General features: G+C 39.9%; 1 protein-coding gene across 2 annotated transcripts; it reads right to left on the bottom strand.

The window, feature by feature from the left end:
• Window positions 1-3370: 3370 nt before the first annotated feature.
• Window positions 3371-15742, bottom strand: HDC (histidine decarboxylase). Of its 2 annotated transcripts, none has more exons than XM_027688180.1 (13): window positions 13608-15742; window positions 13031-13186; window positions 12029-12201; window positions 10887-11000; window positions 10020-10142; window positions 9059-9193; window positions 8027-8170; window positions 7708-7774; window positions 6733-6895; window positions 6537-6627; window positions 5297-5395; window positions 4502-4603; window positions 3371-4317 (listed from the first exon to the last, which is right to left on the bottom strand). In XM_027688180.1, exons 2-13 carry the CDS (start codon window positions 13056-13058, stop codon window positions 3556-3558), a joined length of 2001 nt encoding a protein of 666 aa, XP_027543981.1. In that variant the 5' UTR covers window positions 13059-13186; window positions 13608-15742; the 3' UTR covers window positions 3371-3555. The 2 variants fall into 2 exon arrangements, with proteins under 2 accessions (XP_027543981.1, XP_027543982.1); XM_027688181.1 differs by having other exon boundaries at window positions 14911-15742.
• Window positions 15743-15772: the final 30 nt, after the last annotated feature.

Genomic DNA, 15772 nt, shown 5'->3' with positions numbered 1-15772 from the left:
AGTGGAAGCCTCTTTCCCAGGTCTAAGGAGCTCTATAGGATCTGACAAGGTTTAGCTTTTCTTTATTTTTAACTTCCTTCCCTGTTCTATGAATAGATCAATTGAGCACTGTAGCAACAAGGCCCTTTCAAAGAACTGAAAATAGAAGTAGGCAGGAAAAAAAGCAAATGAGAGAATAGAGCACAGAAACTGAGAAAAGAGTAGTGAATAAATTTCATGAACTATATTTCCTATTAATGAAACAGATTCTATTGTCTAAAGCTGAGTATAAGTGTTGAGCAATTAGGACTTCGTGTCTGAAGTCAAGGGGAACCCATGCACTGCTTGACACAGTGGCAGAAACAGGCAAATAATCAGTACCACCCGCGGTTCTGCGGGGTGATGCTGCCCGCGCTGTGCACCGCGCTGCCGGGGCCGCTGCTCCTGCGCTCCGCCGGGCCCTACTTCTTCCAGGACCTCTGCTTCGCCCTGGCCATGGCGCCGGTGGAGATGCGGGCGCGGAGAGCGGGTTCCCGCCGTCCCGCCCGCACCGTCCGGGACATCTTCGCGCGGCGGGCGCGGCCCAAGCCGCCGCTGCTCTTCCGTGCCGAGGTGTGGACATAGGGGCGGGGGGAGCTGCCAAGCGGCCCGGGCGCTGCGGGACTTTCAAAATGCCTGCCACCTATAATTCCGATGCTCTTTCAAAAGAATTTGGCATGCAGCAAGCTGAAGCCTTAAGAAAATCTAATTCCTTAGATATCTAAGGGAAAGTATGTTAGAATTTTTCTAAGATGGCTTAGAAGGAAGGGTTCACTGATAGAAGATTAAATAAAAAACAAAAGAGGATAGCCTGAAGTTCAGATTTATATACAAACTACAATTATTTACTGCCATTATTCCTACAGGCTATGAAGGCAGAACAGGAATGGCCTGTATTTGACTAAAAGAAAACAGTGAATTTAATGGAGAAAGTACTTACAGACATGTCATCACTCACCTTCCAAACTATGCAAGACCTCGTTTTATAAGGATTAAGGTAAACCAGTGGTTCTACCTAGTCGTGTATCAGTCTGCATTGTGTTTTCTCTGTTTCCTATGAGGACCCTGAACTTCCCAGTTACACTATAGCGATTCTCAAAAAGGCTGCTTTTGTTTCTCACTTGCTCCAGTCATTTACCAGTATAAGAGTAGAACTGCAAACAGATGTTTCAGTTCAGCCTGAAAAAAACAAGTTGTGTGAGCAGTTACAGGACACTTAGAACATTTTAATGTACAAAATCAGGAAGATCTCATTGAAAAATACATTTCCTGTTGGATATCTTCAACACAGTAATACAGCTGTGTTCTTAGGTTAGTGTTGCTCCCTCCACCGACTGTCTTGTGCAAAATAAAGATCCACACACAAACAAAAGCTTGCAAGAGAGCTCTTTTGCAAGAGAAGCATTAGATTTTTACCCTGCCAATGAATAAATAGCCAAATTCTAAACTGAAGTTTAACTTGAATTAGGATAATGCTGTAAGAATGTCACTCTTACTGTATTTGGAAGTTGAGATAAATTGCTCCTTTCAGAAAGGTTGCCTATCTGAGAAGAGGACTAGCACCAGTTGTGCCTTGTTGTTTAATCAATCTTTAAACTTTTGAGTTATACAAACAAACCAGCTGACCAGTCAAGGTAGTGCTTTGTCTTGCTATCCCATGTAATGTATACCAAGTCTTGCCCAGTCTCCAAATGGCATTTTCTTTTTTCTTTTATGAAAAAAATTCTGCTGTTTTTTGATCTGAGAACATAATTAAATAATTTTCTGGATAAATCCCTTGATTCTCTCTGACTAGAAGCTGAAAACTACTTTCTCATGCCTCATTTACATAGAATACTAAGGTAAACCTGTCAGGTAAACCTTAGAATACTAAGGTAAACCTAATGTTTCTAAGGCCCCAGCACTTCTTACATTCAGAGTAACTACTGGCCCACCTACTCCATGGTTCAGTTATTATCTGGTGAATAGAGATAGTTTAGACCTCTATTAGTAAACCTTTGACTTCCATGCTGTATGGATTTTCTTTAAATACTATTCCCTTTAAATTTAGGAAATCCAATCTAATTCCCACAATTATGTGCTGACATTGATGACTGTAATTGTAATTTTGTTTTGTAGAGCACCATTGAACTTACAGCAACCTTTAAGTACTGTAAAGTACAACTAATGGAGGAGGGTTTCAATGCAGCAGTCAAAGATTGCCTGTATTTCCTGGATGACAAAGAAAACCTGTATGTACAAATTACACAGGACATTTATAACTCAGTAAAAAATCATGACTTCAAACTGTAAGCATGTAAAAAAATCTGTGTTTTACAATACTCAGTTTTTAAAGCACCTGTTATTCTAAGCTTACCATGAAATCCTATTTATTAATATTAGCAAATATCAGAATCTGAAATAAAGAGTGAATATGAGATCGATTTAATGAAACAGAACTTCTCCAACTCTTATCTTAGCTGACAAGTTTAGCTGACATTGTATAAGGGTCCAGACATTGTTCTGATAAACCAGGCTCATTGTTTATATAACTTGAGAATAGTTGTTCTGGATCATGTGGAAGATCCATCTGTTGGAGTGCACTGCCTTCAAGATGGGGTGACTGTAGGTGTCTGGAAGGAAGGCAGCAAGCATCTAGCAGTGCTTTCCCAGAATAATCTCCTAGCAATCGTGCTTCCTGACTCAAAACATCTCTGAATTTAAATCTGTCCTTAATAAATTTTTCTCCCCCCAATTTTTTCATTATTTTTTGAAAAATACATACATCATTGGCCTATTGTAGCAATACATTTGTTTGCTGCATAAAAGACTCTTTCTTCCCTAATGCCCCTTTAGTTCTTTTATTGTAAAAGAGGGTTAAGTATCATTCCTATCCTCTTTCCTTACGAATTTGTGATTTTCAGACCTTAGGTAATGCTGAGAAAGGCCACAGGTGTTTTGCAACGGCAACTACTCTTGCAACATGGTTGCATAAAGCCTCCTGTGCACGGTACCTGATTAGCACAGATGGAAAGGCAGGGCTGCTGTGTTTAACTCTGTCAGCTTTAAAATTGCCCTAATGCAGAAAAATATCTGGGAGAAGTTACATCCTTCTTTTTGCATAGTTCAGAACTATGTTGGCACTGGCTGCACACACAGATCCTCACAGCAGTCTAAAGAGCTCAAATCAAGGTATCAAAAAAAACCCAAAATCAATGGTGCAAATAGAGACCTACATTGTTTACCCTCTACTGAGGCCAGTATACTTTGTCAAAATTGTTCACCTACCAGCTGGAAACTGTCCACTACCAGGAGGGATGAGGCAGAAATTGGCATTTTCTTTACCACAGTCTACAAAACACAGGGTTTCATGTTATATGCCTACAAGATTTATTTGACATTTTCATCTATAAATACATGAGGTTTTCACCAGTAAAAGCACAGTAATTTTCTCAGTGGTCATTGCCACTGCTTACATATTGAACAAAAGAACACGTGGTATTGCATATGATTAAGCAAACTTTGGTTCTCTTTCTAAGGACCAAGCTCTCTTACTTGTTAAACAATGGCTTGCAGAGGACAACAAGGCAGCTGAAGGCCACACTGAATGCTACACTCTGGAAAGCTTGGGACACTGTAGAACTTAATTAGTTTTTTGAAGGCACTTTTTTTGAACATCATCATGTCTTCAGGCAGGCTGGAAAGAACCCTGGCATTTGCATGAGACTCCTCCTTGTCAGTGGCTGCAGCTTTGGGGTTACACTGCTCAAGACTACCAGTCACTGGCACACTGGTGCAGCTAAGGGAACGTGCTGTCTTCTTCTTGCCTTGAGCAGATAAATAACTGAATAAAAAAGAGGTTAACTTATGTTTGGTAACATCTTGGACATCTTCTGGAAAACAGTCATCTAGAGGATCCCCTTGACCTTTCACTTGTTGACTAATCACACACGTACTGGGACTCACCGATAACTTCTTAGGCTGAACTACTGTTTTTCTGGAAGGTGGTTTAGATTTCCCTCCATCTAGATAAAGCTGGGAAGCATTACTAATGACATCAGAACTGGGCTCTACTACCATAGCAGGGATTCTTGCCCCATCATCAGAATTGATGCAGTGCAGCCCATAATTATGGCTAACAATTTGGGCTGCAGTGTGTTGAATGATGTTCCAGTCTTGCAGAATGTCTTCCCTGGTTGTGAACTGAGATGTTACAGTAAAGCGAATGATGAACTTGTCATGAATGGTTGCTGGAATGAGGAAGAGCCTGCCAGAACTGCTTAGTTCTTTCAGGAGTTTTTCTGTCAGCCAATTGGGACCCTGTTTTAAATGTGAATAAGAAAAAGAAATACTACAGTTAGAATTTCCAATGACATCCAAACATCTCTAAGAATTGCGATCACAAATTCTTACATGAAAATTTATTCACAGTTCTTAACGTCTGGGGAGAGATCAGCTGTGGTCAATTCATTCCAAAGAGGCATACAAAAGGTCTAATCATTACCTTTAGCCGAAATACAACCAGTCCAAGATGCCTCTTTGCAGGAATTTCAAAAAGCGGATCACTTTTAACCAAGGACTCAAAGAATTTGGCTATTTCAGTACCCTATAATTGAGAAAAAATTAATTAACCTATAACCCTAGTTATATATTGGTTTGTCACAAACCCACTGTAAAACACTAAATTAGATAGTTAAAAAGACTTCCTTTCCTTACTAAAACACATCATTCCAGTGCATGAATAGCAGAAAACAGAAGAATGACAACAAAGTTAAGAATTTTAAAGTCTGTCTATTTGCCCAAACCCTTGACAATGAACATGAGTAATTGGACTATACATAGGGATTTTCTAGAAGAACATTTGAAAACAATGTGCCTTCTCAGATTGGAGTCCTTTTGCGGCAACCATTGATCCACAATACGATCCTTGTATTTACTCTCCATCAGAGACTTAAGCCTGTACATTTTCCCAGTGGTGGGTTCAGCCTTTCATCACAGCCTGCCTCCCAAACAGCTGCCTCAAAGAAAGCTCCTACAGATTAGTACTCAGTAACATGCAGAAGGCTGTGACTTACCAACTCGCCTGCCATTGCCTATTGCTTCCAAGAAGGGGACAGGAAACGTTTTGTCTACGCAGTTAATCTTTACAGATTACTTAAGAGCACACATTTAGTGTTCACGTGCAAGCTTTGCTTGTCAGAGGATTTCTGTTACCCATCTTTGAACCTCTGAACTTAATAATCTCAGCTACCAAGAAACGAACATAACGCATGTATGGTTGCATTGTTAATTCACATACATGTCGGACGTGAGCTTGAAGCTTTTTCACCCCAAACGAGCGAAGCACAAACCACAGCTTCAAAGACCGGAATCGGCGACTCAGTGGAATCTGCCAGTGCTGTGAAAACACAACAGTGCCTCAATGAGTGCAGAAACAACAGAAAGGAGGGTTCCCCTTACACTGCTACACCTATTGCTTCAGACTCAGGTCAGAAATCTCTTTTGAGACAAATAGTGTCATATTACTGAAAATCTGCTAAGCCTAGGAAACAGCTATCAAAGAAACACTGTGTCTCCATATTTTTCAATTATTTGCAAAAATAAGATTTTGGCTATTCCCCTTAATCTATGGCCTAGACATGATTAGAATTTTAAGTTAATTACCAGCTAATAACAACAACTTTTTGCATTTTAAGAGCACGATCAATTTAACATGTGGTCATTTACACTTTAGGACTGAGTGCTCACTTCAGTTCCTGTAATTTGCATATTTAAGTGCCATCCTGAATAAGAGTTGATACAGGGGTAGGCAGTTCCAGACAAAGTAGCACCTACTGCAAGCAAAAGAGTGAGAAAACATATAAAGGAGTATTTCTAGAGAGCTACACAATCACATGCAGGATCCCATTTAACCACAAGAGGGACTCAATATCTTCTTTTTCCATCCCTCCCTCCACTTGCACTCTAGTGAAAAGCACTATTGATTTCAAGAAAACAATTATCTTTTCAGGACTAGGGTGAGATCATAGCAGAAATAATTGGCAGTGAATATTCCTTTGTATTACTGTACTGAAATCTGCTGTAAGAGGTATCTAAAGTGAAATGCCTCTTGGCTCTCCTATGAATACCTTAATCTGAAAAAAAATGTAATTCAGTCTCCTGCTGTTTCAGAGCATCGTGTTTCCATTGCTTACTCCTTTCTCTCTTTTGTTACAAGAAATTCAGCCAAAATGGCATCAGTAGGAATTACTTCAGCAACACAATGCACAGAAATGACCCTTCTCATTAAAAAGGCAGGGCTGGATCTCTATCTGTGTAAAAATCTTAAGTACTTCAATCTGAAAGCAATTTTATAGTCAATCTTCATAACCACAAATCACTGCAAAGTTTTATTATTTACTTTGTATTGGGATCTAAGTATAATTGGATTTATGTAATCAGATCATCTATAAGATAAGCATGCTCCAGAGTGTGAGGAATTTCAGTCTGTTTGAACATTTTATATGCAATATAAAATATCAACTTAAATAATAACTTACCATGAAGTCAATTGCAGCTCCTGAGTTGGCATGTCTGAGGTAGACAGGGTTAACACTGAAGGTTTGATGTAATTTGTATTTATCCTTAACCCTATCAATTGTAGAAGGAACTGGGTTTAGCAAAATAAGTGCAGAGAAATACTTTGCAATTTGCATGTTATTCTTGTGGTGTTGTTTGCATTTTGCCTTTACTCACCAAAATCCAGTGCAGTCAAAATGAACCATCATCCATTTAGAAGGATTAAAAGTAAAGGAATCTGCATATTCAATTCCATCCAAGAACAGCCTAAATTCAGGACATACAAATGCTGTTCCTGCATATGCAGCATCAATATGAAGCCAGAGTCCCTCAGCATCACCTGTTGGAATTGAGATTGTTGTTATGTAAGGGACATAAGGAATCAAAGTGCGTGCTTAATCTCTCCTCTCTGAAAAAACAAGTGCGTTTTTTTGGAGGAGGCAGCCAAACAATTGACAATCTAGTTTTATTCTAAAGCTGTGGATCCATAACCCCAAAATATAGGATAATGCTGAAATCAGGTGGACACTACAACAAAATTCACTATTTCATATTTGATGTGAGTGGAACTTCTTAACTATTGATTTCTCTCCCCTGCCCTTTTACTACGTGAAATTCCCCAGTACCACTCAGTTGCACAAAGCCAGAACAAAGACAGCGGGGCAAGCAAAAAGGACCAGAAATAGAAGCCACAATCTGACCCATATGAGAAAGCATCTCAGGTCTTCCTAAGCTACTGGGCAGAATTGATGCTGGAATAGAATCTGCAATCATGTCAAATTTACCTACGAAACTGGTGGATCCAAAGGATGTCCTACTAGAATCTACTTTCAAAACTCCTTTGCTAGGTTAAATATTTATGTATCCATCCCATAACAGTATTGCGCAGTCTGTATTTCCTGAATAACCACATTAAAGATTTATCAGTTGGCAAATTTCATCCATCTTGAATAGAATGTATTTTAGCATCCTAATCTAAAACTTACAGAAATCACTGCAAAGTCCTGTACTGACTTCAGCGATCCCTGAGATATGTCTGAAAAACTCAGCTGATGAGTGTTTCTACTCTTCTCGTTTTTGGCATGCAAAAGTCTCCCTATCTTTTATATGCTTTCATAGTTTAAAATCAGGAAAAAAAAAAAAGACACTTACAAATTGGACCCAGTTCTGAGAGACTGTCAAAAGCACAGACACCAGTTGTACCCAATGTTGCACAAACCTAGAAGAAACCAAACCTGTTAAGATGGATTGGGTTTTTTTAATAAATGGATGCAGCACTTTAAAAGTGGGCAGGTTAGGTAGACAGTCAAAACATTAAACATTTACATTCAATAAAACAGACAGACTTCTATACATTTTAACATTCAGTAAATGTATTTTAACACAGTAAGAAATGTTTCAGATGTAATTTTATCTTGACATTAGGAATACAACACTATGCCAATACCCTCAGTCAGAAAGTTGAACATACAAAGACTGGCACGAGGCCTTTCTTTCTGTCTTCTGCAATGGCTTTCTTCAAAGTTTCACCTCTGAGGGAAAAGTTCTCATCCACAGGCAGAAATTTTATCTTCACAAGGGAAATCAAGCCAGCCTTTTCTACAGAAGAATGTGCCTTTAAAATAAGAAAAACAGTAAGAACTCAAGCTCTAAGGCTGAACAGCTGTGGTAAGTTATGGCCTTATGAAACACAGTAGTGGCAAGAAATGCAGAGGTAACGTCCTTATTGTAATCCATATTAATACAAGTCTGAAAGTGTTGTCTTTGTAAGTATCTATCAGAAATAGTACACTGTAATTCCAAGGAATGCTTCATTTATTTGGGTACTTGTCTCTAAAAAAAAAAAATATAGTGATAGGCATCCTCACCTTGTGTTTGAAGGGCCATTTATCGAAACTCAGTGCTTAAAGGAGCCTCTAGAAATAGATCATCCCCAGTTTATTCCCTCCTCCCTGCCATAAGAAGATAAATCCCCCAAAGTGTGCTTACTTCTGGGTAGACCAAAACACCTCATAAGAAAAAGTCCTTTCAGTCCCTCCTATTGCAGTTTTCACATGTAAATACAATTGTTTAGTTCAGGAGCCCAGGGACAGAACAGGTTTGCAGGCAGAGGCCCAGAGAGGAGCCCACAGCAAGGAGCAGCACTGAGGTAACAGCGCCTTGAGCGTTCCTGTTCTGAGTGGAAGGAGGCTGCAAACAAACAAGAGCTGGAGCAGCATGAGATCAGCACCTAGTTACTGAGGTAGGGCTTTGTGAAAAACAGGAAGGAAGTTTAGAAATGAGTCATGTGGAACGGCCTCCTGAGGACTGCCAGGACCCTACAAAACCTCACCTCACACTGATTTCGTTTCCTCATCTGCAGAAAGCAGTATTAGAGGAACTGGTTCATGCTTGTGAGGCATTCCTGTGTTTGTCTCTTGGTAGAGAAATGCAAGTTCACATTGCATAGTCTGAGTGAGACAGCAGGAGCACATTTGTTTTCCTTGTAATCATAAAAACCTACTTGATCAGATGCATAAGCGATGAGGCGAGAATTGAGCGAGGACTCATCGGCATTTGGCTCGGAAACCTTCATCTCCAGAATTTTGTTCTTCCTTGCTGCCAGCAGTGCAACCAAGGTGGATTCACTCACAGTGCTCTGTAAAGACATTGCTCATTTACTGCAACTGCTACTTCATTGCTATCTTGCCAGGGATTTACTGAAGTCAGTACTCAGCTGCCCACATCCTCTTTCATTCCTACTACCGCTTTTCTATGATGCAGTGGAAAGTCATTAACTGATGAGCAGCTCTCTGGACCAGGAACACAAAACAAAGCCTTTTAACTGCTGTATATTTTTAATGTGCAGGACTGAGTTGGGGGGAGTAAATAAATCATATTTTCCTTTTGTTCTACAAAAGGATAAAATGTACTATTTCCCATAAAATTACAAATGTAAGCAAAACCCCCTATAACAACACAGAACCTCAACACTGATTCCACAGGATACTTGCTTAAGCCTTCCAAAAGGAGGTAAGGTTCAGGCCTTGATCTTGCACCTCTCAGAGACACAAAGTAGACATGACAAAAAGGAAAAATATTTTTTGTGTGGCTAAGGACTGTGGCAGAAGGCTAGTGACAAGGATTCCTTCTCTAATTACATAAGAATCAATTTAGTACATAATTTGGTGATGTGAAACAGACTGAAGAAATGAAATTTGACTCTCATTTATGCTTAGAAAGGCCACAAGAGTGGTTGCTGCTTGCCCCTAACACAGTTAGCACTAAAAGCAATAGCAATTCTTATTTTATAATCTTCTACGTTATACTAAAATTTGGGAAAATAATGCCAAATTGGGATTTGTCTCTATTCAGACCCATACAGAGAATCTTGTTGGTTTTGCCTCTAGGAAAACTATCACCCAGAGGGAAATTCACCTGAGTGAAAACAACACGTTGATGAGATCTCTTCCAATGTCCCCTACCTGTAATACTCCTCCACCCACACTGTCAGGATGGTGGTGCAGGAATTTTTCTGGAAGTCCCAGCATTTTGGCCAACCAATCCATCACGTTCATTTCCAGTTCTGTACAGGCTGGACTGGAGGCCTGGAGAAATTAAAAAAAAAAAAAAAGAGAATCAGACTGTAATTCACCCTGGGCCCTGATCCCTCTTCCAGCTGAGAGCTAAGAGAGGCAACAAGCTGATCTGATACAACTACATGGAGACAATACCCATCAGTTTCTTATGGGTTTATGAGCTTCTACTGCTTTCTTACAGAGAGAGACACACCTAAAAATCTGGGCAACTTCACCACTGGGGAGAACATTGGCTTCAGAAGGCTACTGAGGTAAGCAGAGTTATAACAAAGTAGCGCTGTGTAGCTGCTGCAGGAGGACACAAAATACTCAGGTATTTTGGGCCAGGCCACCAAACAATTATTTTCAGAAGAGGAAAAGTAGGAAATGTGTTCTCTCAAAGGAGCAGGAGAACTGGACTGGAGCCCAATCTAGCCTGCAGTCATGGATGGTGGTTGCTTTATTGCCTGCAGTGCTTGTGTAACAATCTTGGCACTGAGATTAGATGATTGGGAACAATGCTCACAGTGGGATATGCAAAGAATTAGAAAACAGACATTTCTAGTGGTATATTTTCTTCATTCACCTCTTACTACTAGGTAACCTTTTGAGTTGTTTTTTTTTAAGTGAATTTTTCACTTATGCAAACAACATACAGTTGGTTAAAGCAAACAATTAGACTGACTCAGAAAACAAGAAAGAATGACTATGAACTGCTCTTGCATATTACACACAGGAAACGAATATCTAAAATAGCCAAAAAGAAAAAATTACCCATGTGAATCCCAAGCAGTTAATTGCATCAGCCAACATATCTCCAAGGAGTGAAGGCCAGGAAGTAAGAGCTGGAAAGTAGGCATGCATATGTGGACTTTGCCAATGGACTACCTAGAACAGAATTATCTAGAAGTTAAATCTGGAAATGTCACAAAATTCTGCATGAGATGTAACAGTTATCATTAGATCTTTAAAGTAATGGAAAAGGATCACAGCAACATAATATGTGCAACTATACATCTGCTAGCAGAAAGCTGCAGAGATAGTATCAATAGGAGTGCAGCACTAACACTCTGTCGTTGTTAGATAAATTCCAAACAACAGCAAAAGCATTTATCTGAATTACACAGGCAGACAAAGATTCTGAACAGGAAAGAATGTTGTGCCATGTTCAAAAGACCAGAGTCAGAAAGATTTATCAAAATGATTATCTTTATAAAGGGAATTCATGCAACAAAGTTGCTCTTACTCATTTTGTCAAACAAAATAAGTAGCTACACATAGCAACCTACAACTATATAAACCCCTCTATACACCTGAAGGAGTTTCTATGTGGGACATCAGCATAAGCTTGTGTAATGTGAATATCTCTCCTACATCAGATCAACTTTCTGCAAACATCTATAAAAAAATTTGAGAATAGACTGTGAAAGGACTTCTTACATAAAACATGTAATTTGATAATATGAACTCCCTTAGCAGAATCTGCAGTACTTATGTATAAGAGAAACAAGACCTTTACATTCAAAGAACAGGAGACAGGTCTTACATGTACACAACTGCTGTGCCCAAGTTTCCACATCTCTGAAATAGATATTATACAGGTCAGCAGGTAGAGACATTGTGAAGCTAATGATTTTCTGACACTGGTGAATTTGTTTCCCTATAAGCAAATATGAGTTAATGTATAACATACTTCAAAAATACATTCAGTCTATCCCCTAAAACTATAGGTAGGAACACAACAGTAATCTCTGGAATCCTTCTGTGGACATAATGTCTACAAGACTTATTCTACGTTTTTGGGTACTTTACTCATTTAGATGAATGTTCTTGCAGAACCTGTGCATTCCCAGGATTTGGTGTTCACCCCAGGCAATAAGGGCTTTTTCCTGTCATGATTACACTTTATTGCTTACCCCTGGCATAATAATCTTCTCTATATCTCCAAAGATGTTGTCCCAGCTGTCTGGATCCATTGGGGCAGAATCTGGCAACTGGGCTCTCATGTAACCTGGCTGTACATCGGGAGTCACCCGTCTCTCTCTCACATTGCTCAGGTACTGGCAAATGTAATCCACCATCTCTTTCCCTGGAAGAGGTAAACCAGTGTTTTGAGTTTCAATTATGTGAAAACTACCTAGCAGTACCAGCACTCCACGCAACCTGTCATTAGCATTGGAATACTGCTCCCAGCACAGCCAGAGGAACTGACCTCCCTCCTACACCCTACTGGTCCCATCTAATAACATAGGGACACAGCTTCCAGAACAGGCTTCATGGGGACAGAACAGACTCACAGGGTTATTTCAGTGTCATCATTGAATAGTTCAAATGTACCTTTAAAACACAGTCAGGGTACAAGAACAGTTTGTTTGATTACTGAGAGGCTAGACTTTCTTGCCTAAAAATTAACTGAAACTGCACTTCATAGGAATTAAATTTTCATAATGCCCTACACTTCCTTGTTACTATAGCATACCACCTTTTGCATCCTCTGAAAACAGCTGCATAGCTCCACACCTCTTCTCCACTTTTTAAGGCAATCTCCTCCACCCCTGGAACTAAAGTTTGTTCCCCATGTCCAGAACTGTACCAGTATCACAGTGTCAGCTGGGGAAAAGCCACTGTGCATAAACCCTTAGCACAAGTTTATTCAGAATTACAGTTTTGCAGCTTTCCCACACTATCTTAAAAGTAAAACTAAAAAGGCTAAGTTACCCATGGACTCTAAATCCATTCATTTACACTCAATCCTGGGACACATTTTTGTCTTAGCCTCACCAGACCCAAGTCTCAAGAACATGTGTGCAAATAAAGAGTATATAGCCCATCCTAATTTTGGGGACCACTCCCAGCCCTACCATAGCTGATCTCCATGAGCAAGTGATACCTATTTGCAAGAGCCAAGGATCACTCACCTCTCTGTCTGTACTCCTCTGGCTCCATGCCGATTCCTTACAGAAGCACCTCCAAACCTGGGCCACAATCTCTCGGGAGCTGTGGGCAGTTCACTCTGGTGCCCTCCTGGCTGCTTCCCCCTTTATAGCTCCCTTTATCTCTCAGACTCACGCATTCTGGAAAAGGTTTAACGTAGGCAGGTTATTGGTGAGTGTTTATCTAACTCCTCCCAACTGAGGGCTTTTACAATCTCTCATGTTCTCATCTGTGCCCTTTTGATGTGTAAGATAGTGTATCTCTAAGAGGAGCTGCCTCTGCACTAACCCTTTCCCACTTTCAGTCAATCTTTCAGAAGTCTCACAAGTAATCCACATCATGAATATAAGGCACATTAACATGAGACTTGTAGGAGAGAAAAAGCTCAAGAACTTCCAAAACCAAATAAAAGCCAGCATATGTTAACACCAGCACACCCAACTACTGTGCTAGTCATTCAAACAAGGCACCAGCACAGAACAAATCTGACACTGCAGACAGGGAAGGAGTTTTTTTTAAGAATTGTTTTGAGAATTCCCAAAACAATAAGAATATACCTACATCCCCACAAATCTTCAGTCTTTATGCTGTCAGTCCCATGCTGCTAAAAGGAAAGGCTTTACAGCTATTGCCAGTTCCAGAACTGCAATACAAAACAGCGATGATCTTCTCAGTGGATTTCCTGCCTTTCCAGATCAGAGCAGGTTACACAGACCAGGGTGATGTTCCTCCATGGATATCACCCTAGATTGCTGAGCTGGGAAAATGCATATTTTTCCCCTCATTATGCTTGCTTTCCTCACATATGATACACATAAGAACTGGGATTTGGTCTTGTCTCTCCAGAATTCCTCCAAGTCCTCCACCTGGATTGTTCTGTTTGAAAGGACAGCCATGTGGATTCCCCCTTGTTCCAGTTTTAGGGCCTGAAAACACATCCTGACCTATCTCTGCCAGCACAACCTTTGACACTGTACTCACTGTTGAGCACTTACCATCTTCACTTGCTCTACACTGTACCAAGCAGCCCTGGGCAAAGAGAGGGGTAGGATTTGTGGACTAAGCACCAGGAAGAGAAACTACTACCAGTACAATATATTCTTGCCCTATTTTTGCTATACCTTAGGCTCCTGCTCAGGGCAGGCCCTGCTGTAGACAGGACACCAGATCAGGCAGAGCCTTCATCTGATACAAGACAGCAGTTTTGCTGTTCTCACAGAAGAGAACTGGCTGCCAGAGCAGCTTGAATTCTCTGCCTCATGCACCCAAATACAGCCCAAATGCTTTCATATTTCTAGAAAGCTGTTATATTGTTCTCACAGCAAAATGTCTACAGAACAGTGTGAAACTTCCTAGTTCCTGTTGCAATTAGATATTTGAGAAGGAACTGTTTTCTAGATATGTCAAAGATGCTCTGATACACACACATCAGATTAATGTACTGAAATAAAAAAATCCAAATTGATAAAAAGGCATTAAAAGAAATGAAAAAAATTCTACATGCATATTAATCTGTTTTCTCACATTTCTCTGGAAACATCGGGAGATAAGTAACAAGCTGCCCACACGCTTCATATCAATTTAGAAACTTCTCTTGGCTTTACTGTAAATGATAAGGGGAACAAGGAAGGTGAGAAGGTGCATCAAGCACAGGACCAACTCAAGAAGAGCCCAAAGTTCCCCAGAACTGTGATTCTAGCTCATTACAAGTAACCAATACTTAAAATATATGGACATCTGTTCAAAGAAACAGATGGTAGCTAATTACATTTTGTTTTTACTTTGGAACAGCAAATAAGGAACAATATTTTTAACAATGTTTTCAGAGCTAAAATATACAATAAATATTTCACGTGACATATACCCTACGCCTTGCTCAAAGGTGACAGTTTCATCAGCTTGGTCTCTTGTTCTGTGCAGAAGAGAATGAACAGCAGGTCCTGTTCAGAACTAGAAAATAGGTGATAATGAATTACAGGTAGGGTAAATATTGCTGGTGATAAATAAGGTTTTGTTATAGCTACCCTGCACTTAGTAGGATTTCATTATGGACGATGAGGAATAGAATATTTGCTCACAGGAAACAGAATGATTAGAAAAGGTTCATTGCATTATTTGCTACAAAGGTCTGTGCTGTCCCAACCGTGGGAAACTCTCCATTTGGATGTGAACGTCACCACTCTCACCACTCAGACTGAGACTCTTATCATTATAAAGAACTCACAGAGATTACACTGTCATCAATTTTGTGGGATGTGAGGACACAAACATTAGTTTGATCACAGAATAATTCAATTGGAACAATGCCTAAGCAGCACATTTATCTCGACTAACTGGTTTCTGCATTTGCTGGTGACGTTATGTATAGTTCCGGAAAAAATCCCTAAACCAGAGCAATTTCCAGGTAATCACTGCACAAGGCTTTCTTCAAGTCCTAGTACCAGCATAATTATGTCCTTGAAAACAGTTCTTCGAAAACCCATCACCACAGGTTTTTCATTTTTATTATCTTTTGATTCTTTTTAGGTCAAATCTGCCAATCAGGATCAAATTTACCAACTATGGTAAACGACACTAGGATATTTAGAATTTTTTCCTAACTGCCAATTCTACAAACTCAAGTCAAATTTTGACCTGTTTGACAAAGTTTTCTACAGTACAATGCAATTTTCTGCCCACTCCTCCCTCCCAACACTTAAGGCCATTCTAAGCCTAAAACTGTTTCT

This window comes from Neopelma chrysocephalum, unplaced genomic scaffold, assembly GCF_003984885.1.
Source record: "Neopelma chrysocephalum unplaced genomic scaffold, ASM398488v2 Primary Assembly neopelma1_75, whole genome shotgun sequence".
Taxonomy (NCBI): domain Eukaryota; kingdom Metazoa; phylum Chordata; class Aves; order Passeriformes; family Pipridae; genus Neopelma; species Neopelma chrysocephalum.
Note: the sequence above shows the minus strand (reverse complement) of the source record. Positions and strands in the feature narration are given on the sequence as shown.

Excerpts from the sequence above, each read along its gene's own strand:
- HDC (XM_027688180.1), bottom strand. The coding sequence starts at position 13,058 with ATGGAGCCAGAGGAGTACAGACAGAGAG. Across the intron at positions 9,194-10,019 it reads TGGGTGGAGGAGTATTACAG|AGCACTGTGAGTGAATCCAC; the intron begins GTAGGGGACATT and ends ATGTCTTTACAG. Across the intron at positions 4,604-5,296 it reads TTCAAGCTCACGTCCGACAT|GGTACTGAAATAGCCAAATT; the intron begins GTATGTGAATTA and ends TCTCAATTATAG.